This window comes from Nycticebus coucang, chromosome 15, assembly GCF_027406575.1.
Source record: "Nycticebus coucang isolate mNycCou1 chromosome 15, mNycCou1.pri, whole genome shotgun sequence".
Classification (NCBI taxonomy): Eukaryota; Metazoa; Chordata; class Mammalia; order Primates; family Lorisidae; genus Nycticebus; species Nycticebus coucang.
In genome coordinates this window covers 39373529-39399746 of record NC_069794.1, presented here as the reverse complement: position 1 = coordinate 39399746, position 26218 = coordinate 39373529, and the positions used below count along the sequence as shown (strand labels likewise).

The window sequence follows — 26218 nt, the reverse complement described above, 5'->3', positions numbered from 1 at the left end:
CAGCACAAAGCTTTGTGAAATAAGAATCATGGGAATATAAGAATATAAAGGAAAAAGGTACAAATAACAGCTTCATAAACTGGGAAATGTACATAAATAAATCATGTATATGTGGGCAGTTTGCTTAGCTGGCAAGAAACAAAATATGGAAAATCTGCTTGTTAAACAATAACTACAGAGTGTGCTTTTATGATGTTTTTCACCACAGTAATTCATATTAGAGAAAGAAGCAGTTGCATGTTAAATAAAATCATCGAGCATTGTTCCCCTTGCATTGCAAAGAGCTGACTTATGTTGTTTTTAGATGCCTCCCATTAGAAAGTAAATATTCCTTCAATGCTATGCATTTCACAGAATTTAATAAAGACAAACTGTAAATAAAGTCACAGGGAGATTTCAGACAGTTTTATTAGGAGATTGTTGAAAAGAAAAGGAAAATTAAATACAATAACAGTAAACGTGGTTCTCACATTGAAACCAGGCTCAAATAACTAGGCTACCATAGAAAAATTTCCAATTCTTGCATTATGATGTAAAAACAGATTTTTGTACAGATTTTGTACAACAAAATTCGTAATAACCTTTTATCATTTTTAGAAAACTTTAAATATATAGATAAAAATAGACAATTTTCATAGGTCCTACATGAAGATGAGTATGTTCTGTTCCAAGGGCTTGCATAGAGCACAAATGTGGTTATCATATAGAACAACTAGAGACATTAATAATTTTTAGGATTATAAAAGCATGGAAACCATAAAATGGGCACAATTTTACTTGCTTAGGCCAAAATACAAATTTCCACACCAACCTGTATAACTAAAAAGGGAGAAAAATTAAGTTATAGACTTAACAATAACATTTCATGAACTGTAATATTTACAACGTGTTAGTAAGAGTCTCTCTTAACATACAGCTGATAGCTTTTCTCTTTAATACTTGCTAAAATTTCCTTTTATGTCAAACCAAACACTAAAGCATTCTCAAAGTTCTTGAAAGTGTGTATTTTTTAAAACTATTTAACCCACTTAACAGGTGACTCTATGCCAGGAGCAGAGCAATGGCTGATTCTACTACACATGTAAGTTGTAGGCTTTTTAAAAAATCTTTCAAAAAATGTATGATTCAAATGCTTGCCACAAGTCCATCCAATTTTAAGTGTTGAAATCCTTTAAAGACTGCATCTAGAGGGAAAAATGCACATAACTAGGGAATAGAATCTCCTGTGCTCAAACAACAAAAGATGGCTATGTAAAAACTATACTGAGGAAACCAAGTTTCTACAAAGCGTTTACTAACAATACTTTAAATAAAAATATTGCTCCCTTTTAAAGCAAGCTAAAATAGGAATTGTACATTTAACCTTTTAATTAAAAATGGACTTAGCCAGTTAATAGTGAGCTACACAAAATAATTATGTTCCAGTATTGAAAGGAAGACCTACAAGGTATAGAAGCTAAGTGCTATGAGTATCTATGTTATATTTTTCTTAACCAAATAATTAATACCCAATTGAAACTATCTTTAAGCATTTTAAGCTAGTTTTCTTAGACATTTAAGATTTTGCTGTTTTATGGTAATAAATAATGTTATGATTATAAACTTTTAAGATGACAGAAAAAAAATCACGAAAGGTACAGTCACTGTACTCATTCATGTCACTCTTAAAAGGTGTTAACTCCAGACATGTAAAAACAAAGAGAAGGTAACTTTAGTGTGTAAGAAGCACTGTTTCGGCTTTACTTCCAGTTATCTGCACAAAAGTGAAAACACATACTGTAACTTTCAAAAAGACAGTGAAAATAACACATAGCCACCCTTCCCCCTGACCAGGGTGGGAAGAACAACACATTTTAACTTTATTTTTCACTCAGTGCTACATGATATTGGACTGGTACATCAAGGGTTTGTTAGGTTTCATTTTCAGCAACGTTAACATAATATGACATTAACATATAAAAATATTTCTGGTGTTTTGATTTACTGTTTAGCCACAATCCATTATCAATGGTGTTGTTTGGGGCACTAACTAGGGTTCAATATACAAATAAAAGTGGCTGACACAGATTCCGATGTCACCAGATGCTTGGGATCTCATTCATTAATACTGTGACTCCAGACAAATATTTACATGCCTGCATGCGTTAAAACCAGAAAGACGTCTTTCTGACCAACAGGGTGACAAAACATATTTTCTAAAATTTTCATTTTCCTAAACTCTAGTATACTACTGCATACATAATACCTTCCTTGTGTGTTTTATGTTTATATACTGTACATATGACCAACAGCTTGAATAAGAAGCAACATTATTATCTTTAATTCTATATACCACTACCAGTTTGGAATGAAAACATGTTACATTTATATATATATATATTTTTTTATTCTCAAGGAAAAAAAAGACCTTCAGTGAAACCTTTTGGCTTATAGTCAATGCTTCTTTTCAGATATGCAGAATGTTATTTCATTGTGTGGTTGTCAACATCCATTTGTTGGTCTTTTGGAAAGTATGTGAAAAAAATCATTGGAGAAACCTCACAATTAGAGAGTTTAAAATCGAATGTAACAGAATATTACTCTTTATTTATTTATTTATTTTTTCAAAATCCTCTATGCCCCCTACATTTTCATTTCCAAATGTTCTTGCTGGTTTCAGGAGGACGTAATTCTGTAAGTCTGGGTAACCACTGCTATAAGAGTCTCTTGATGTGCTCAGATACAGAATTTTCAGAAGAGGAAAATGGTTCATTCCATTAAAAAAGAAGCCAGGTCTCATGTAGACCTGCCTTTGACTCTGTAGACAAGTGTCCAGCAGCAAGTTGCAGTTATCTGTAAGAAGTTTGATACTTGTACATTTACAAACATTCTCAGGTCTCTGGTATGAACCACGGGTGAAAATCAATGGAGAATTTTTTTTTTTTTGTAGAATACTTAACTTTCAAAGAACAATAATACACAAAATTGAGGAAGTTCCCATCAAAAGGACTTTATTTTTTTCCCGAACTTTCCCACGACAAACATGTGACTGCGACACTCTTTAACATGGATTTCTTCAACAGGAAAGATTCAGTACATGACAGTAGTTTTCAAATACAGTCTTCCATCTAAAAATGAGCAATAAAGATAATTAATGGCATGGTACTTGGGGTACGAATGTGGATATAAAAACTAGGTAGCCTGAAACAAAATTTGGGGTTTTATTCTATCTTCACTAGCTTAGGAAGTTAACATTTTCCACAGAAACTCAAAGTTAATTTCATAATTATATTGTGTTCATATGACTGAAAGGAATACACCATTTATAGTTCTCATAAATATATATTTGCTATTTTGATATCAGTTCCAGAGCACTCAGAAAATACATAAGAGTATGTGTGTGTATTTTACTGATATGCAAAGCTAGCTGATTTCTGTTGAATAACAATCACTTCCTCCAAGCTTGCAGAACCAAATTTTCTCTGAATGCACTCAGGTGTATCTTCGTCAGGAAAGACTGAACGCTCGTCTTACTCCTGAGCGCTGTTAAATATAGGATGCAATGTATCTATTGAGCATGTTTGTTGCTATTATATATATAAAAGCCACATCAATTATTTCATCGCTATCAATGAGCTATAACCTTTACCTCTTGAAGTGACAAAATTAAAGGCTAAGATATAAATATTGTATATTACTTAACTATTACCAATGAAGGAACATATCACTATATGAAAAAGAAAAGGAAGTCAGGTCTCAGACATATGGATAAACCCATTTGAATGAAGCAGAAATAAGAAATGGAAAATGAAAAACCTAAAACAAAACATATGCCTGTTCTTTAAATGTATTACCCTTTACACTGTCCACTTTTTGAGGTAGGATAAACTTTGAATCTATTTGTGTGAAATATGTCTGAATTTCAAGTTATGACATCTATAGTAGAACGTAAAACAATCACAGAAAGAAAACTTCCAAACTTTGAAAAGTATATATTGCCACACAAATGTTTGCAGACTGATTATCTAAAGAGCTAAAATATATCGGAGCATAAATAACTCACAGTGGATTCAACAAATGATGGTCTAAATATCTGCAGATCTCATATTCACCAGTAAGCTAAGTAAGTGCATTTACACAGTCTATAGTAAATATAATAATCATTAAGGAGCCTACAACTATAGATGTTAAATCATTTTACTTCATAGAAATGTAAGTGTGCACAAATTCCATATTCTATCTCGTGTTTTACCTTCACTTAATTTGTAGGGTTGTAATACTACTTCCAGGATGACAGAAAACTCTCTTTGTTTTGCTTATTGATTTATTCCAAGCATCTCTCATATACAAGAGTCCTCTCTGATTCGTGGGGGATGAGTTCTACTCCACCTGGTGGAAGCCTGAAACCCCAGGCAGTACCATGTCCTGTATATACTGTTTTTCTACACGTATATACCTATGATAAAGTTTAATGTATAAATGAGGCACAATAAGATTGACAATAATAACTAATAATAAAATAGAATAACTATAACAATATGATGTAATAAAAGTATGTGAATACTGTAATATTTCCAACCTACAGTTGATGGGCAGGTAACTGAAACTGCAAAACACAAAACTGTAGATAAGGAGGAACCACTGTACACACACTCAATGCGTTTAACAAGTTAATTAATCAGAGATAGGCCTCGTGCTGTCTACACAGAGTACATATTGCATATATGTATACCGTAGAACTTCTGTAAGTTGACCACCCAAGAGACTACAATGAAAAGGTCCGCATACACAGTTGGTCAATGTACGGAGGTGGTCAACTATGGAGGTTTCACTATTAGTATATTTAAATTATTGTATCAATACCATCCCAAACCTCCCATTTTCCCTTACCAGGGTCAGGAATGTCCCTGAGATTAGTCTCAGACTGGCTAATTTCTAATAAGTTGTGTCCAATGCTAATTGCCCCTCTAAAATTTAATTGAGTCCTATTTTGATGATAATGTTAACAATGACCCAAAAGCCTCTAAATACCTTTTGTTTTTCAGTTCAGCAATCATATATCATGGTTATTCTTAACAGTTGGAGCATACAATGAGCACAGTGAAAATCTGCTCCCTGTAATACAGCACATTCCTTTGGGTATAAGGTGTAAGATTAGTCGATGAAAACATATTATTAATCCAATTGAACTCTAATACGAGACAATGACTTAGGACATGCTGTGCTGATCTCCTGAGTTAGTCTAAACATGTCTGACCTCCTTTGGTTCACAACTATAGTTCCTCATTGATACTAAATATTACTATAGCTAAGCAGTAACCACTGTCATATTAAATAAAGACAGAAAGCCCCTAAATAAAGCCTTTAACAAAGTCAGTCTCGAACCCATATAATTTTCATATCTTCCTGAGTATAACTGCAGCGGTACCATAGTAACATAGTTTGAACTATTTCTTGTTTTTGCATGGCATTTGGTCTGATTTCTTCTGTTTGCTTAGCTTGATTACACTCACATGTGGGACAAAACTATGCCTTTTCACTTACATTACATGCTGGTACTAATAAATAAATATTCCTGGTTTCATCTTAGAAGGAGTTTCAGTTACTCAGTAAATAAGACTAATAAACTTAATATTATAAAAATAAACTAAAAATGTCAGCCTTTTTATATATTTACCACTACCCAGGTAAAAAATGGACATTTTTAATGATAATTTTGATTCTAATAATTTCCACTACATAAAGGAAGGTTCATTTTTTAAAATCTAGTAAAAGAGAATATAGAAGTAACCAAAGCGGAAGAGGGATGACGCTTTTATCAAAGCTTTCTTCTAATTCTTAGTCTCTAAATTGTTCTCTTTTCAATTATCCCATGCTTTCTATCATGTATTCAGTTATATCAAGCATATCATTCCTATTCCTAGTTTTAAAAAATACACAATTTCCTAGGATTAGTGAGAAGACAGACCTTCTCAACTTCGCTAACATTTCAAATTCCATTAACTTAGGTCCTTTATAAACCCTGTGGAAAATAATTTGCTCACAATTAACATTTCAGTGCTCCCTATGGATGTGTTAAATCTCCGTATGTTAAAGAAAAGCAATTAAGGTTTAAAAAATAGTTTTATAATCTTCTGTGAGTTCTATAGTATACAAAGTAGAAGGAATGTAGGGGCAAAGAGTGGACATAGGCAAATAATCAATTAACTCTGAATAATTGTTTTAAAAGATTCACATTTACAATACTAGTCAAATTCTTTAACATAATCTACAAGGTGACCCATAAATTAGTAATGGTTTTCCTCTCCTGTCTTATTTTTTAACCATTTCCCCTTCAATGAGTGACCACCTCTTGCTTTTAATTCTATAACACACTAAGCTTTTTACTGAGCTGGAATATTCAGGCCTGTCCTTTCTTCCAGAATCCTAGAAGACAGTCCTCTCTCCCTCCCCATGTATTCTTCTGTCCTCTCCTAGTGACTTTTGCAAATAGAGCTCCACTGTTTATTCCCCAAAACATGCACACTAAAAGTTAACTCCATATCACTTATCTCACTTTGAAGATCAGGTAAGCCACCTGGTGAGACCCATGGAAACAGCAGCCATCTCTGCTGCAGTATTAGAATGAGAATGCATCATTCTTGCATTAAAAAAAATTTTTTTTTTTTTTGAGGCAGAGTTTACTATGTCACCCGTGGTAGAGTGCTGTGGCATCACAGCTCACAGCAACCTCAAACTCTTGGGCTTAAGCAATTCTCTTGCCTCAGCCTCCCAAGTATCTGGGACTACAGGTACCCGCCACAACACCCGGCTATTTTGTTGTTGTAGTTGTCATAGTTGTTTGGCAGGCCCAGATGGACTGGGTTCGAACCCGCCAGCTCCGGTGTCTGTGGCTGGTGCCCTAGCTGCTGAGCTACAGGCTCCGAGCCAGCATTAAAAGTTTTAATGTGGCCCAAAGATGAAACTATTGAAGAAAAGAATTAATTAATGTGTCTACGTATTAAAAATTATTAGTGTTGGGGCAGTGCCTGTGGCTCAAAGGAGTAGGGCACTGGCCCCATATACCGGAGGTGGTGGGTTCAAACCCGGCCCTGGGCAAAAATTGCAAAAATAAATAAATACATAAAAATAAAAAAAATTATTAGCATGTTAGAAATTTTAAAGTTTTTCTGAAAGTAAATTTTAAAATAAAATTTCACTGATTTTTAAAATGTACTAGTAGTAATTATTTTGTGAGCATCTTTACCAAGAGTCATATATAAAATACATTTATAAAAATTATATACCTTTTATTCCCATGCTCAGTATCTGAACTATTTTAATTCCACTTTTAATAAATACATCTTGTATTGAATTTTAACGAATGATCCTAACAGATGGATGGATGCATCAAGCATAAAAGATGTCAGCTAGAAAATAGACCCCACCTGCCACAGGAAGGGATTTCTCTATGATTAATAACCATGGTCTGCTTTTGAATCAATTGAAGACAGAAAATGAAGTGGCATAGATAGACCCTGGAGTCCCTCTTCCTTCATGTGTGGCACTTGGCTTTAAAAGCAATTATTGTTAATTTTGCCATCTTTATTGAAACATACCTGTTAATAATTAAAAGTTTGTAGGAATACAATTTTTATATTCTTCCAGAGAAGTGACATTGGCCCTGCAACCCACAGTAAATAGTTGTCTATGGACATACCCAGACAGCTAACAACAGGCCTCTTACTTATGGGGCTGCAGTTCTGTCTCAGGCATCTGATAACAAACTATCTGAAAGAAAAAGTGAATTGCAAAGGTCCTGAGCAGGATATGTGGAGCCATAATCTAAACTGTGCCAGGTTTTTATGCTATATGAGTATAATAATTGTTCCAATACTCTCTCTTTTCATGACTTTTCAAACGGCAAGAGAAGCCATGAGGCCATACAGAAGGCCTTGCAAAAATGAGCTGCAAAAACAAGATTGTTGGAATCCCTGGAGTGTTTCCATGGCTGAGGCCCAGTTAGTCAAAGGTATGCTGTTTGCATCTAGAAATTCAGAGGGCTTGTTCATACTTTTTGTTTTAAATGTTGCTCTTTGTAATTCATACTTACCCCCTAACTAGTAATCTTGCAGCTGCCCTCCAGTTCCCACATCGTTTGATTTTTTTTTTTAATGTCTTCATATATTGGCCAAAGACAAAATACATTTCCTCAGCTCCTGATGCTGAACCAGGTTTACCAAACAATTATTCCCTGATATTATAAATGGATAAAAGCTTAACTTACAAGATCAAATGCACTGACAATAATGCAATGATGATTTATAGTCATTAAAGCTAAACTGAGCACTTATTATGTTCAAGGTGCTATATATTAAGAATCAACTTTCCAATGAATCAACAAAATAGTGCCTTATACAAATAAAGTTATTAAGGCTCAAAGACGGTAAGTGTCAGATGTTTCTCTTTCTTATATTTTAATTAATTAATCTATTTATTTTTGAGACAGAGTCTCCCTTTGTTGCTCTGGGTAGAGTACTGTGGCATCATCTTGGCTCACTGCAACCTCAAACTCCTTGGTTCAAGTGATCTTCCTGCCTTAGCTTTCCGAGTAGCTGAGACTACACGAGCACACCCTAAGACCTGGCTAGTTTTTCTATTTTTAGTAGAAATAGGGTCTCACTTTCATTATCAGGCTGGTCTCGAACTCCTGAGCTCAAGGAATCCTCCAGCATCAGCCTCCCAGAGTACTAGGCTTATAGGTGTGAGTCCCTACACCCAGCTGAATGTCACGTTTTCACAGAATCACTAATTGGAGTGTAGCGATTTGATATTTTGAGTGAAGCCACATTTCACACCAGGCTGCTGTATCACTTTTTCTCTGATAAGCAACTGGACCATCAGAGGAGGAATTATGATGTCTCTGACACCTGCTGTGGGCTGACTCCTATGAGCCACAGTGACACTTGCCTCACTGCCTCCTGGTTCTGATCTTTGCTGTCTTCTTAGGGGTAGAGCTTCCCTTTAGTCTGCAGGGCCACACTTGAACAATTTGAAAGCAGCCTTGTTACAGCCTTGTTTTGGAGAAAATACTTTCCTTTAACACAATCATTGTTTGCTTTTGTAGGGGAGGTTGATATGACAGGAAAATCATCAAGCTCAACTTTGTGCATGGGAGTACTTAATTAAAAAGTCTGTTCTAATTAAAAGCATTTGGGAGTAGGGGTTGAGAGAAACTATTTAAATTACAAATTCCTAATAGTTTCAAAGTTCATAATGATTTGATGCTCACAGCTATAATTTGGTGTGTAAGAAAGGCTCTAGATCACTGAGTAGTTTACTGCAGGTGTGACTATTTGCATGCTGTTTGCAATTGTGCAGATTTAGATATACAGAGGCTAAATTAAATAAAATTTTAATTTGTTGTAAAAATGGATTTCAGATTTTAATATTAGGGTTGATCAAATCACACCCAATAACTATATGGATTCTATGTATTACTTTATTATCTGCCTTAAGCTCTACCCCTTATTTTTCCTCATGGAAAATAAAGATTTTTCTGGATAGAGAAATGAAGGTTCTGTCACCAACTTTTTAGTTTTGTTCTGCGTTCGTTTATTTAGTTTATTGCTTTTGTATACATTATTATATGTAATTATTTGAAATGTTTCATACATATAGACAGACATAAAACTAGCTTTTATTCCATATATAAAAACTAGAGTACCGAATAGTTTGATCATTTCTTTTAAAAATTAGTGAAGTTTGTTTGATACCAATCATGTTGTACAACAAGATTTTATGCGAGAAGATGGCATAGAAATTGGAACAATTTCAAATTGCTTAGCTGGGTGACAGCAAAAATATAATTCATTCACTATGTGAAAATTATGCAGAATCATTAACAAGGGAGTTTGCTAGTGAAATATATCACATAATATGCAAAAAGACATATGTATATTCCAGTTTTGAATAGAATTCCCTCATGAATATCCACAAGGATCTCTAACATGTCTTTTGCACAAAGGGTTTAATAAATTGCATTTCCTGTTAGTGAGTAGCTTTATTAAAAATGTCTTCTGTGCAAAACTTATATTCAAACTCTTGTAATCTAATGACGTTTGCTGTTTTCACAAAACAGTTGGATGTGCATATGTCTCACTATCCCAGAGCTGAGGAGAATATTAACATAGTGGGGGGAAGAGGTATAGGATCATATATCTAGGAAGTTTAATATTTACTTAAAGAATCTCTGGTTAATGTAAAATATATTAGCCCTGAGTCTCTCTCAACATAATGTCTTAATCATGTGGAGGAAAGGAAACCAAAACAAGTGATGAAAACAAATGTTAATGATTCATGTGATACTGGATAAGACAAGGAAAGGAAGTCAAAATAAAAGCAAACAAACAAGAACAGATGGGAAGGATCTTTGTCAAGTCATAACCCCTCTTCTAAAACCCCCAGAGGAAGAAGCTAATTAAAGAAAATGTTGTTTCTTACTTTTTTTATAATTTTATATTTAGAGTAAGAACATTCTGCTACTGCTAAAGCAAAGAAGTAGAGACACAAAGTCTACATTTAACATGAGAAATATTTTAAGAGAGATTGATGTTCAGCTCAGGCCCATTTGTAAGAGGATACTAAAGTAAATATCATTTCTTCTCATGAAATGCTGATAATAACAGTATAAGTGGTTTCCAAAAGTTTGGATACTAATATAGTCAAGGTTGCATTCAAATATACTTAAAAAGTAAAAACTGGAAAAGTTGCAACAGATTTTGAATTTTTTTTTTTTAAGTCAAGATTACAGCTGGAGAACCTGAAACTCACACACTAGAGTAAAGGTAAGAGAGGACCAGACCTCCCATCTCTTACATACCCTTCATCCACTCGTACCTGATGCTGTTTTAGAGAACAGGCATAGACTTACTTAGGGAAACACAACAACTAAGGCAGTCTGTCTGTACAATCCAAATATGCACACATAAGCAATAGGTAACGAACTACCTAGTACCAACATGACCCCATTTTACCTGAAATCAGAGTAGATAATATATTTTATTATAAGGCTGATAGGAAGTAAAGTGCTTTATAAACAAGAACTGCTTTTCTATATTTTTCAGCTCTTTTCCAATAAAGTACATGACAGAATACAGGCTAGTCTAAATACGTTCTGAGAACAAGAGGTTATCTAAAGCTGTAATACACAAGTGGATAACGCACCACTTACTTGCTTCATTTCATTGTGCTTTGCAGATACTGCGTATTTTATACATTCAAAGTTGGGGGCATCCCTGTATCAAGTGCTCCCTTTGTGTCTCTGGGTCACATTTTGAAAACTCCCATGATGTTTCACATTTTAAAATTATTATTATATCTGTCATGGTAACTTGCGATTAGAAGTGATCTTTGATGTTTCTAGTGCCATTGGCTCCATGAACTGTACCCAAAGAACACAAAGAACTCAATTCATACATGTTGTACATTTCCTGACTGTTCCACCATTCATCCATCCCCCCATATCTGCCCCATTTCTTGGAATTTTCTATTCCCTAAGACCTAGTAATATTGAAATTAGGCCAATTAAAAGTCCTACAGTGGCCTCTTTATGTGTTAGGTGCAAGGAAGGGTTGCATGTCTCTCACTTAAATCAAAAACTAGAAATGACTAAGCTTAGTGAAGGCGGCATGTTGAAAGCTAAGATGGACCAAAAGCTAGGCCTCTTGCACCAGTTAGTCAAGTTGTGAATGTAAGGAAAAGTTCTTCGTGGATATTAAAAGACACTCCAGTGAATGCTCAAAGCCAAATAGCCTTACTGCTGATTCGGAGAAAGTTCAAGTGGTCCGGATAAAAAGATCAACCAGCCACAACATTTCCTAAAGCCAATCCTAATCTTGAGGAAGGTCCCAACTTTCTTTGATTCTTTGAAGGCTGAGAAAAGTTAGGAAACTTCACAAGAAAATTTGGAAGCTAGCAGAGGCTGGCTCATGAGGTCTAAGGTAGAAGCTACCTCCATAGCATAAATGTGCCAGGTGAAGCAGCCCATGCTTATGGAGAAGCTGCAGCAAGTTATCCAAGGAAATAGATAAAATGACTGATAAAGGTAGCTACATTAAACAACATATTTTCAATGTACACACACACACACACACACACACACACACACACACACAGCCTTCTTTTGGGATAAGATGTTATCTAAGATTTCCAGCTAGAAAGGAGAAGTCAGTGTCTGGATTCAAAGCCTCTAAGGACAGACTGACTCTCCTGTTAGGGGCTATTGCAGCAGATGACTTTAAATTGAGACTAATGCTCATTTACTATTCTGAAAATCCTAAAGCTAGTCTACTTTGCTTGTGCTCTAGAAAACCTGGAAAACAGCACATCTATTTATAGCATGGCTTACCAAATATCTTAAGCTTGCTGTTGAGAATCACTGCTCAGTAAACAAGAGATTCATTCCATTTATAATATTACTGCCCACTGACAATGCACCTAGTCTCCCAAGAGCTCAGATGGAGCCTTATACAGAAACTAATGTTGTTTTCATTCCTGCTAATAGAACATCCATTCTGCAGCCCATGGAGCAACAAGTCATTTGGATTTTCAAGTCTTATTCTTTCAGAAATCCATTTCACAGGTTTATAGCTGCCATAGATAGTGATTCTTCTGATGGATCTGGGCAAAGTGAATTCAAAACCTTCCAGAAAGAATTCATTAGTCTAGATGCCATTAAGATCATCTGTCATTCATGGAAGGAAGTCAAAATATCAACATTACAGAAGTATGGAAGAAGTTGATTGCAACCTACATAGATGACTTTGAGGGATTCCAGACTTCAGTGGGGGAAGTAACTATAGATGTGGTAGAAATAGGAAGAGAACTAGAATTAGAAGTGAAGCCTTAAGATGAGACTGAATTGCTTCAATCTTTTGATAAAAAGTGAACAAACAAGGAATTGCTCCTTATGGATGAGCAAAGAAAGTGGGTTTTTCTGAGATGAAATATACTCCTGGTATACATGCTGTGGACACTGTTGGAATGACAACAAAAGTTTCAGAATATTACGTAAACTTAGTTGATAATATTACATTAGTTTTATTGGCTATGATTCACTAAATGCTAGGTTGATATTGGTACTTTTTAGCACAAAAGTATTTTTAAGTAAGGTATATACATTATTTTTTTAGACACAGTGCTATGGCACACTTAAAAGACTACAATAGAAATATTTTATATGCCATAGCATTGTCTTCTAAGTGTGCCAAAGCATTTATATTTTATAGACACGACATTTCTGTGTGTGATTTGCTTTATTTTTATAGTGGTGATCTGGAACCAAACCTATGATATCCTGAAGGTATGCCTGTAACTGCCATTTAGGACAAAGACAATAAAAATGAAAATAAATGAAATAAAGGTTCATTTCTGTGAAAAGGAACTTTGTACCAGACGCCAGGCAAGCACAGATAGTGAGGAAAGACCTAATCTTTGACATCTTGAAACAGGTGTAAGTAGATTCGAAGAATTGTCGAGCTAGAAGGGATGCTCAGTGGGCAAGTTGATCTCATCAAAACAAACTTTCTAAATTCGAAACTAAATAGATCAGTAATTCTCTGAACTAAAGAATGGAAAATGAAAATTTTTGAAAATTTGCACCTAGCTATGGCTAATCTTAACAAGCTCAGAGTTATTTAGTCAACTCTAGCCCTAGGCAAAATATTTTGCCTAAACCGTCATATCAGCTTACAGTAGCCCCTATTACTATGAGATATTCTGGTTGTTGGGATCTTAAAGAAGAGGGCCTTTACCAGAATTTCAGGCTCAATTACCATGCTGATGCTCTGTGGGCAAAGAGGCATTTACTACCAAAGGGAATCTGATCCTGCTTTACTGGTACTAAAGACCCTTTGTTTTGTATTCAAGAATCTTCCACAATTAGGGTAGAAATCTGGGCCTTGTTGTTCTATGAACACAAATATATCCAATAACCGAATGTTCCTAAAACTATATTACTATGACTACAACCAGGCAAAATCAATAAAACTATCATCATTATCATCAACTATCTACTGTTTGCATATGCAACAAGGAATGGGCAACCCTATGTTTAATGCTACGAAAGCCCTTCTGACAAAATGTTTTACTCATGAATGACTGGCCTAAACTTAGATAGACAGAGTTTAGGATCCTATACATTGTGTTGCTAGAACCTAAGTCTTATTCTTGTCCCATGTAATTGCATAGGATGAAGACGCTATGTCCTCTAACTTATTGTCTTACACCAACATGTACAAAGCTTCATTATCATAGGGAATTTGCTTAAAGTCTGGCCATAACCTCCTTAACAGCATATATTGCATAGTATTTATATTTTGCTACCAGTTTAAACACTGGCTGATTCCTCGAAGTGCTTGATGAAAGTATTTGGAAAGAACTATCAAAAATAACATCACAAAAAGGAGGAGAAGAAGGACATTATGTGGGCTGGATGGGGTACCTTGAGAACACAGCCTCATTTGGGTAGTATCTTGGCTTAGAAGTCATGACCTGAACTTGATCATGAGAAAACACCTGATGCAAAATGAGAAACATTCCATTAAGACAAAGATTGCATTCTCCAAAAATGTCAATTTTATAAATTATTTTTAAAAGGCTGAGGAAATGCTCAAGATTAAACAGACTAAAGAGAAATGACAACTAAAAATAGCATGTGATCCTAATTTGAATTCAGTAATGAGGGAAATAAATGCTGTAAAGGACATTATTGGGTCAAACGACAAAATTGGAATTTGCATGTCAGATCAGATGAAAGTGTTGTCAATGAAATATTTACAGAGCTGATAAATATACTGTGTTTATGTATATGAAAGCATCTTTATTGTTAGCAAATACTCCCTGAAATAAGTATGGGTAAATATTATAGGGCCATGATGAATGAATCTTGCTCTCAAATATTTCAGAAAATATTATGTAGACAGAGAAAATGATAAAACATGTAAAGACAAAAGATGAATAATAGATGAATCTTGATAAAGGATAGATGACAGTTTTTATACTGTTCTTGGACTTCTTTGTAAATTTAAATTTTTTCTTCAAATACTAATTTAAAAAGTAGTTTGTCTCAGTGAAATAAATTTTCAATATATCAGAATGTCAGACATTTCTTAATAAGTACTTGCATACACACTCTCCACATGTCCTGTGAACTGTTTCAGTGATTATGTGGATAGTATTCTCATAAGAAACATGTTTTCTGTTAACTAATGAAGATTTTGAGAGATTCTATTCAGATATTAGATAGGAAATAACTGGTTAATGAGTTTCTTAATAGAGTTCTCCAGAAAAACCAGGATCAGATTCATGAAACTTACTGAACCGAGGGTTCAGACATAAGGTAGATTCTGTCCATTGGGCCATCGAAGTCTGCTTAACTCTATTACCTGTTACTGAGATAGGATTGCATATTCTGACAAGAATTTGGTGATATAAAGAAATTACTCTTCCATTTAACTCTGTCTGAACCAAATATTAGTCTATCTTTTAAAAGTTTATCAAAAACAACAAAATGGAGCACAAACCTTTTCAAGTTTTGTTTTGTTTCTGTAAATAAAGAAAAAAATATATTGCTGGTAGACTTGCTTTGGTATTTTTGGATGTGTTTTCTAATTAAGCAGTCATTAGTAAGAAGCGAGAAACCATCGAAGTGGTTAATGTACCAGCTCATGAGCACGAGGGTACTTTGCATTTAGGTTACCTAGTCTTGATTAGAAGGTGAGACCTCTCAATTTCTGCAAAGTGAAACACAAGGAAATCTCTTACCAGTTTCTCCATTCTTCTATTCATTTCTAGGGGAAAGAAGACTTAGAAACATGGATGAAAGGAAATAATCATTTGAGTGCATGTCTAAATCTAAATGTTGAATGGACAAATTACTACGCTTAATTAGAATGAAGTGTAGAAGAAAAGCGATTCCTTAAGTGTAACAGAATAGTACTCTGCAAAGAAGAGAAACGGGGATCTTTCAATTAAATTCAAGCTTTTGTATCTTTTCTGGCAATCTTGTGAACAAATTGAGTTTTCAGAATAGATTTATGTTATCTCTAAAGAAAAATAACCAAAGGTAGCAATTAAAAGGGTAGCTCTTGTCAGAGTCTTGTTATTTTCTTTCTAAATTTGGAGGGAGAAAAGTCATCATTTTTTAAAGTTTATCATTTTCTACCTTTTTTATAGCATGACATATTGGTTATTTTAATAAAAGCTCTATTTCTTTAATAAAAGTTATATTTGTGAGTGAATAAAATTCTACATCTCTAGAGTCTCATTTAACATATTTATACAGCATGGAACTGAAATGCCGTTTAGTGTTAAACTTGACAAATGGTAAGCTAACTTCAATGAAGTGTGAGCTTTCAAAATTTTTTTCACTGACTTTGAGAATTTTTAACTAAAGAAATGATACCTTCGTGGGAAATAGCTGTTCTTTGTGTGTATTGAAATTATCAATGTCATTTAGACCATAAGGCAGGAGAGGAGAATAACCTGGTATATAAGAAGCATTATATAAATGGCTCTCTGTGCACTAGAAAATAAACACAGAGGGGTCAGTTCAGAGAGGTGAAAGGTTATATTAAGAAGAATAACTATCAAATAGGCATGAAAACATTTTGATGGAAATATCACAACTAAACAAAGAATATGAGAATCCATAAGGTATTTGTCCAGAAATGCAGAGTTAATCAGAAAAGTTTTACCAGCCAGGGACGAGGCCGCTTGCTAAGACTGCCCTGGTCTACCTTTAGATATATTCCAGAGTCCATTAAAAATTTGGACTATATCATCATACTCCTTACTCTGATTCCATTCTCACCAGGTAACTTGAAAATTTTATTTTCTGCATTGGTTTCTGCAGTAGGTATCCCCGTAGACGGTCAGCAATGTCCCCTGCTCCCTATGGTCACAACTTTGCGTTTTCCTTATGTGTGGAGGTTGTGCCTGGTGACTTGTTTCTAATGAAGAGAACAGGGTAAAAGTGATGAGAGGTCACTTTCAAGATTAGCTTCTGAAATGACCATCACTTCCATGTTGCTGGTGGACTCTCTCTAGATCTTTTCACTTGCTCAGTCTGATGAAGCAGGCAGCCATGTATTGAGCTGCCCTGTGGGGAGCCCGAGGTGACAAAGAACTGATGGTGGCCTTTGGCCCAGGTCCACCAAGGAACCAGGTCCACCAAGGAACTTAGGCACTCATTCCAACCATCTTGAGGGTCTGAAGCAAACCAACAGCCACACGAGTTAGCTTGGAAGTGGAGCCTGCCTCTGTAGAGTTTAGGGATGAATTCAGTCCCTGCCAACATCTTATTACAGCCTCAGGGCCCCATAGCAGAAGATCTAGCTATGCTATTCCCAGATTCCTCACACACAGAAACTGTGAGGTAATAAATATGTGTTTATTTATTTTTTGAGATAGTCTCACTCTTTTGCCAGGCTATAATGCCGGGGGTAGCCCAGCTCACGGCAACCACAAACTCCTTGGTTGAAGGGAACCTCCTGCCTCCGTCTCCTGAGTTGCTAGGGACTAGAAGCATCTGCCACAACATCTGGCTAATTTTTCTATTTTTCAGTAGAGATCGGATGTCTCGCTCTTGCTCAGGGTGGAATAAATGTTATTTTAAGCCAAAACTTTTTTTTTTTTTTTTTAATGCGAGTTTCACTTTGTAGAGTGCTGGACGTCATAGCTCACAGTAACCTCAAACTCTGGGCAACTGAAGTGATACTCTTGCCTCAGAGTAGCCGGGAATACAGGCAACTGCCACAACACCTGGTTTTAGAGAGGAGGCCTCACTCTTGCTCAGGCTGTCTCCAACTCCTGAGCTCAAGCAATCCACCCTCCTTGGTTTCCGTAGTGCTAGGATTACAGGTGTGAGCCACTGCGCCCAGCCTAAGCCATGATAATTTTCTGTATCACTAATAGTCCTTTCTTTATAAAAAAGATGTGTTGGTCAATGTCATAGGTAAATATTTTTTTAAAAGATGTGTTGCTCAAGGTTACAGGTAAATATTTTAGCTCTTTTAAGTTACAGTATTTTAGTATATCTGTTTGTTTCCTTCTGGAATACTGAAAAGACTGATAACCAAACTTCAGTTCCTGTGATCTCACCAGGTCCAAATATCACTCATGTAAATTCACCAAGTCAAATACCACCCAAATCCCACCTTGAGAGTCTTCCTAGAAGCCTGCCTTTCAGCAAAACAGCAATACAAAGCCACATGCTTCCCAGAAGAAATTTTGAATCCCCATTATGCAAAAAACGAACACTTGACTTGTTATTAATGGGATAAATTATTCTAAATCACAAAATATTTATTTTCAGACTTTTAAAAGATTTGTTCATAGTACACACAAGCACATAGGCCACACACCTCCGTCAGTAAGCAGGAATAACTTTACTTGCATGACTCTGTGGTGCTTTGATTCAATGGCAAATAGAGACTGGTTTTCCTTAGAGATTGATAATATTATTTCATGATTATATAGTGGCCCTCTCAGAAATAAAGAAGATGATTTGTTATCGTCCAGTTCTCGGATTACTATTGTCTCAGAATAATAATGATCTGATGACACCTCTTGTTGCCCTCTGGCAGGTAACTAGCTGTGGCTTTGTAGAGCTTCCTACTGCTGGGATTTCTTACAGTTTAATGAACCAACAAAAAGGGAAAGAGAAAAAGATATACTCTAGACTTGTCTATTAAAAGCATCTCGAAAGATAATAAATTGAACAAGGAACAAGACAACCTATGATTTAATGAATGATATTTAATGTCCCACAGATCTTCTGATTCAGGCGTGGTAAATGGCCAAGATCAATTTTGGTTAAATATAGTATCCTGCAATATTTAAAACTGTTTTTTTTTTTTTTATCATACTGCATATTTTCTAAGGAGACAGCCCAACTCTTAGCAAATTGCTTGTGAAAAGTATCAACAAACTGACCACAAACAATAACAAATGGAAGACCCCAAATACTTTGTAAACAGAAAGCAATTGAAATAACACACAATGTGCAGCAAAAACATGCAATGCTAATAGATATTTTTGCATTTTGCAAATTGTCTTTGACGCTAAAAATGGAGAATGTCTGGAAACATCTGAGCACTTTGGACTAATAATTTCTGTTTATTGTAAGTTCCAGTTTGTTCTCAGCATATATTAAATTCCACAAGATTGCCAAATCTCTATAATATAACAAAAAAATAAACAAATACTCTAGGACTAAACATTTGAACTGTATTATAATAAATGTGCATATATTTAGAAATAAGATAAATGCTGATGTATGTATATTTCATGCCCACTGTGAAATTTTGCCCTGGGTCATAGTAACACAGGCCACTATTTCCATTAAAATTAATTGAGTATGGCTGTGGTTACTGTCAGTATTGCCTTATTTTCCCATCACTAGCAATTGTGACATGAATAAAATTAACTTATGTCACCATGTAGATCATTATATCCTGAATTAAGGTTATAGATTTCGAGAAGCACTATGATTTTAAGGAACTCATCTAGGCTTATGTCAAAACCAATTTATAATAAAATCTTTATTTTCCCACCATAGGGACTCTATGTTACTCTTCGGTCTAATTCACTATTGTTCTTGGAGAATACCAAATTACTCAACCAAAAATGCCTATTTTACCATATAATTCCTGGTCTCTTATGTTCATTTCAACTGGACAGACATCAGTTTCATTTATTGTTAGGAAAACGAATGTACTTGCATAGCTACAAGGGTACTAATTTCTACATCTCTAATAACAAATCTTGTAGATTTTCCCATCAGGCTTTGGTAACATTATGACCCTTATATGAAGAGTTCACAACTTCAGAAGGCATCTGTAATAGGTCCAGTTCTTTACTGGTTCAAGACTCAGATAAACATTCTCTAAATGTTGCAACCTTAAACAGACACATGATAAGTTTATTACCAAATGCCTTACATATTAAGAAATCACAATGTTGTTAAAGCTTAAAATACAGTGTAACACTGATATTATTTTGGTATGACATGCATTTTGTTGTGATAATTCAGAAGAAGACTACTGCATGAGTATTTTTTATTTACCAAGTCTAAAGAATAAGTGTGGCTTTTACTTTCCCTTTATCAAAATAAGAATACATTGCACTGTTCAAATGACTGAAAATAATACGTATGCAGTGGAGGGGAAAGCTTACAATTAGAGTGAATTACTGTTGCTTTTTTGTTTATGACTATATTCAATGTGGTTTGATGACTTGAAAGGACAGGTATCTGACATATTGCTATATGGAACAATATCATGAAAAATACATGTCTCTTAATGCAAAAGTTGAATTGACACTTTGTCGTAGGCAAAATCTGCAGAATCGACAAAGATGCAAAATAAATAAGTCAAAATATGACTTACAACTAACATATGGTTTTGTATTTTTATCATTCTCTATTCTAATTTCACAATTAGAATCTAACACTGTAAATTTTTTGATCCCATTTTTATTACACTCTCATAGACAAAATTCAAATCCTTTCTTTCTAACTGCCTTACAAAAGCCACCTTGTGTTTTCCCCATTTAAAAAAAAAAGTAATAGGCCATTTGTTATATAAAGTAAAATGTTATAAAATGTATGAACTTATAGCCATTTGAACGCACTTTGCTTCTCAATGTTGGATTTGACGAATGTAGTATTGTCTTTTCTTTGGGGATGGATGAAGTGAAAAGTGGCTTGACCTCCCTTGCCTTATAAAAACAATATGTTTATATAAGGAAATTCCATATTTCCACTGTAAGAGTTTTGTCACTTTCAATGGTGTCCAAAGTTGTGACCCTTGTCTGGACCCCACATTCAAACTCCAGCTCCGTATCTACTCAAGTGCTTACTCTACAACTCTGAATAGTCCATTGTGACATCAAACCCAACATCGGCAAAGCCAGACTCATCATTTGCACCAGCCTGGATTTCTTTCCCGGATTACCAATTTCAAACACAGCTGTTTTCCTTTTGTATTTATTGTAGGACTTCTCTTTCTATTCCCTGTATGACAACAAAACATGAATCCTCAATACCTCATTTATCAATTAATTACATTCTTCATTTCTTTAGTCTTACTCTATGAAAACCTCTTAGGTAATGTTTATATTATTTCAGGTCTCATATATTGATTTCAGGAAAAAAGAACAAACAGGTATCTGTTACAGGTCCTGTTTTTACTTCAATAAATGTTTTTTTTTTTTTGTAGAAACAGAGTCTCACTTTATGGCCCTCAGTAGAGTGCCATGGCATCACACAGCTCACAGCAACCTCCAGCTCCTGGGCTTAAGCGATTCTCTTGCCTCAGCCTCCCAAGTAGCTGGGACTACAGGCGCCCGCCACAACGCCCGGCTATTTTTTGTTTGCAGTTCAGCTGGGGCCGGGTTTGAACCTGCCACCCTCGGTATATGGGGCCGGCGCCTTACTGACTGAGCCACAGGTGCTGCCCTCAATTAATGTTTTTTAGAACTTTGTCCAGTGACATACTGAGAAGAAATCATATTTTCTCCAGCTTACACAAAATGCATAATATATGTTGATAATACAGTCTTTCAGATCTAGACTTACATATCTTGACTTCAATGAATCTTCATAAATCAGCCAACAAGAATGAATTGTTTTTTTTCCTGTTCTGGGAGTACTTTACGTTTCAAAAGCACTGCTTCAAATTGGTGACTTTATTGAAACAGAATGATAGATCTTTCACATCTTCAGGGAAAAAAAATCAAAATTTCTAAATTTTAGATTTCATCCTGTACATTAATTTTAGGCTTTGGTTGAATGCTGTCAATAATGTGCATGTGAGGTCCTATACCTAAAAAAACCTAAAAATAAATTCTACTGGAAAAATGTCAAAATAGGACTACCTCAAATTAATTTATAGAACATATTCATTTTTAAATAGAAAGATATATACTTGATATAGTCATATTTTGATTGCTAAAACTACTTATTTCACATAATGAAATCTAATGCATAAATATGTCATACTTTTATACAATAAAAATTGACTTACAATTCCTACCATCACTGAACAATATCTTGACACAGCTGTATCAATAAGAATTAAATAAATACACATTTTATTAGGATTGTTTCTGTATATTCTACTAGAGTGGGAATTATGTAGAAAAGATATCATGTCTTTTGCATTTGTTTCTGGCCCTTGCACTTAAGTGTATAAGCATTTGCAAAAGTGAGTTGGCTATAGCACATAGATTTAACAGGAATTAGTTAGAATAGTTTGCCAAAGTTCATTCCATGAAATATTGTTACTTTTAATTCAATAAAAAGGTTTTACAGTCAGATGCTTTTAGGAAATGCTAGTTCAGTAAGTCGAACATGCATAACTTTAATGCAGGAATTTAATGCTGGATTTTGGTGTCCCTAAAATACTAAACAAGGACTTTGAAAATTCAAGAGCGTATGTATTGTAAAATATATGATATTCATTTTGTTCTCTCAAACCAGTATGTTGGTAGCAGTCTAGAAGCCATATGGGAGGGGTGTTTGTTCACCCTTTGCCATTCTGCAGTGCAGGGATTTTATAGCAGTTGAAGTGTTTCAGGAAAAGAGAGCAGATGAAAAATATTTTAGTGAAAGAAAGGAGAAGAGCAATTCTATGGCTTCATTCTACCTAAATCCATTATTTTAGAACTTGCAAAAGCTCAAAAGCTTTCGTTGTGGAGATATCTTAATATTTTGCATTTATTAGCTTAACCATATGAAAATGCAGACCTCTGGATAGTGCTATACACAGAGAGAAGAGAAAACCACAGTAGAAAAGATTTTATTTAATTAAAATGAAGCACAAAAAAGAGAAAGATAAAGTCTCATATGTTTATACATTTGTCATATTACTAACTCATTTTATTAAGAAATCATAAATGCTGCTAATTTTAAAATATAATATTCATTATTTGCTCATAAATCAAAACAATCATTAGTCCCACTACACCCTGCTAAAGTTACAAAGTATACTTATTCTCTAATATTTCAAGTTAAACATTAGATGTGTTAAAATATAAAAATCTGCAGCTTTGGAATGATGACCTAAAAATCTGCCTCTTTGTTAATTATAAATTTGTAATACTAAGAAAATAATTAGAAAAGTTTTGTTGCTTCTTTGATTTGTAAAAATACTGAGCCACTGGGTTGTGAGAACTCATAGCCTTTCTGTGTGAATCGCTTGGTTTAAATAAATGCCTATGTTCTAATTTTCTTGCAAACAAACTAGAATCACACATTGACATACTATTTGAAACTAGGCAATTAAGAATTGCCTTTGAGATCCAAGTGATAGTACCCAGAAAACCAAATATTTGCACATAAATTTAGAAAATCGATTCCATATGGTTTACCAGAAATAAAACAATAATTTGGTTATATTAAAACCTAAGTATATGAACATTCTAGAAAATTCATCAAACTGTATCCTTTGTTGGCCTGGCACAGTAGCTCATGCCTGTAATCCCAGCACTCTGAGTAGCCAGGTAGATGGCTCGCCTAAACTCAGGAGTTGAAGACCAGCCTGAGGAAGACCAGTCAACTCTAAAACTATCCAGGCATTGTGGCTGGAGCCTATAATTCCAGCCACTCTGGAGGCTGAGGCAAGTGAATCACTTGAGCCCAAGAGTTGGAGGTTGCTGTGAGCTGTGATGCCACAGCACTCTACCGAGGGTGACAAAATGAGACTCTGTCTCAAAAAAAAAAAAAAAAATTTTGTACTCTATGTTCATTTTGTAACCATTCAAGTATTAATTTTTATGAAATTTTCACTAAATAGTTAATGTTAGAAGTACTTTTGGAATTGATCAGTTGAGACTTGTGGTGAATATGAAGTTATGATGAGCGAATGTAGAAGATAAGCTAAATACTATTTCCAAAGTTTGCTCTTTTGTTCAACGTGACAGCTCATATTCTCCAGTGTTTCTATACCTCTTCTGGATGGTCAGCCAGTGTTCATAAGCAATCCTATGCCCTTGATTTGGACTTGAGAATTATGTCTTGTTGCAAGCTAGTGAAGGGGTTTCTATCTAGTTTGAATCTCAACCAGTGCAGAGCTACAAAGCCACCTCCCTTTCTGTGTTACACTGGAAGGTATAAAAAGGAGCAGTAAGTCGCTGGTTGAATTTTGCCTGTATTTTAAAATCTCATTGCAGACTACAATAAATTATCTACAAATAATGGAACAATATGAGGAAAAAATTTATTTTAGTCACATTTTGTCTCTATTACTGGTTAACTCTTAGAATGTTATTACAAATATGTTACACACCTCAATGGGTTTTCATCCATCCAGTAAAGATATGAAGAAGTCTGAGAAATTTTTTCTAAAGGATACACAATAAATATATGACTTCCATTCCACTGTTTTCCTTTTCATCATTCACATTTACTTCACTCTTTTTACTAACTGAGACTTTGACAAATTTCTCAGAATTGGCACTGAATTCTTACTAAAATATAAGTTTATTATTTATTTTATATAATTGATAAACCCTTTAAAGTATCTTCTGCAAATTATTTAAGTATTCTTCATTCTAATAATTTAAGAATAATAAATTAGAATCTACATAATAAAACACCAGGCATTTTTATCCTTAGCAATATTCATACCAATTAAGTGCCTAACACAATGGGGTTAAACTGAATTGCATAAATTTAAAGGAAGATGGAGACAGGTAAGATTCAAAATGTTACCTCGAAAATATGTCTGACTTCAAAACGGGAAGTTATTGCATTTATCCAAAAAACTTTGCGAGCTCGCCTTTATTTTTTACTGAACTGCTATTTTCAAATTCGTTTATACATTAACGCAGTGTGCTATATAATACCAACTATTTGATTCAGAGGTTTTAAAATCTGTCTTACTGTTATCAAATAACATCAACTTTCATCTAAGTCCAGTTTCTATGGTGTTTTACAAATCTATAATCTCATGTGAAATGTGTATTTCTAAGTTCCTTTACAAAACAATAATGGTACTACTGGGCTTTTGGGTCCACTTGGGCAATAGTTGGTTGGAGCCCAGAACTACCTATAGGATTTAGAAGAGAAACGTACTTTCCATTTCTGTTATTTTACATCTAACCTTTTTTCATTTGTGAAACTTTTCTCTATTCCTAACCCTTTAGGGATAAGGCCAAGATTGTGAAATTTCACATAACTCTGGTAGGAAAACTTATTAAAACCAAAAATTATGATAACTTGTAACTAGATAGAATGAAAATTATATTAACCAGTCTAAGCCATTTACAAAGACGGAGATTATGAATATGCTATTATTTTATCGTGGAAAGCAAATAATTAGTTCTTAATCTATTAAGATGACCTCATAAGCCTTCCAAATAAATGTAAAACCATAGTATGGAATCAAAGTGGAACATAGCACACCTGAACATTTCTGGGAATAATTTATGGTCTAAAATCTCCCTATCCAGCGCTCTTTCTCCCAGGGAGAAATAAATAAAGCATGAGAGTCAGATCCCATAATCTGTAGCCATCATTCATCGTTTTATAGGTGCAATTAGTAAGCTTAAGTGGAACTATGTTTGGAGATTTACTATCTCTGGAGTGTGATTATATATGAATTAGAAGAGTGTGCAGTTACTCCACACTGTATGAAAATACAAATCATATTAAGAGAAATTTGCCAAAATGCAATAAAAAATTAAGATGCTCTAATATTTCCACCTTAAATTGGAGTCAAATATAGTTTATCTTTTATTTACTCTTGAAAGAGATGACTAATCAACTATAATATCTGACTGCAAATAAATTTTCTTAATCTGTATTGTTGATGTAACTATTGAAACTTACACCCTATCATGAATTTTTTAAATGCTCTGGAAAATCTGGTGAATATAATTTTCAGTTACCAGCTCAATCATGCCTAAAAGAAAAAGTATGTGTCACACACACACACGTTATTTGCCTAAAAGAAATTAAATAAAAAAATAAAAGATATGTTTAATTTTACCAAAAATAAATACTCTTGCAATCACTATTACATTAAACTTGTGGATAATTATAAAAATTAGAATTCTTTTAGCATTTGACCTTTACCACTCACTGTTCTAACTTTTTTTTTTTTGAGACAGAGCCTCAAGCTGTAGCTCTGGGTAGAGTGCTGTGGCATCACAGCTCACAGCAACCTCCAACTCCTGGGCTTAAGCGATTCTCCTG

General features: G+C 34.5%; 1 protein-coding gene across 2 annotated transcripts in view; it reads right to left on the bottom strand.

Annotated features, from left to right (window-relative positions):
• Positions 1–390: 390 nt before the first annotated feature.
• Positions 391–26218, bottom strand: part of DACH1 (dachshund family transcription factor 1) — a 446358-nt gene continuing 420530 nt past the window's right edge. For both annotated transcript variants that reach the window (XM_053563860.1, XM_053563861.1), the window contains one exon: positions 391–3107. In XM_053563860.1, the coding sequence (XP_053419835.1) occupies positions 3070–3107 (38 nt within the window). In that variant the 3' untranslated portion in view covers positions 391–3069. The remainder of the gene's footprint in view (positions 3108–26218) is intronic.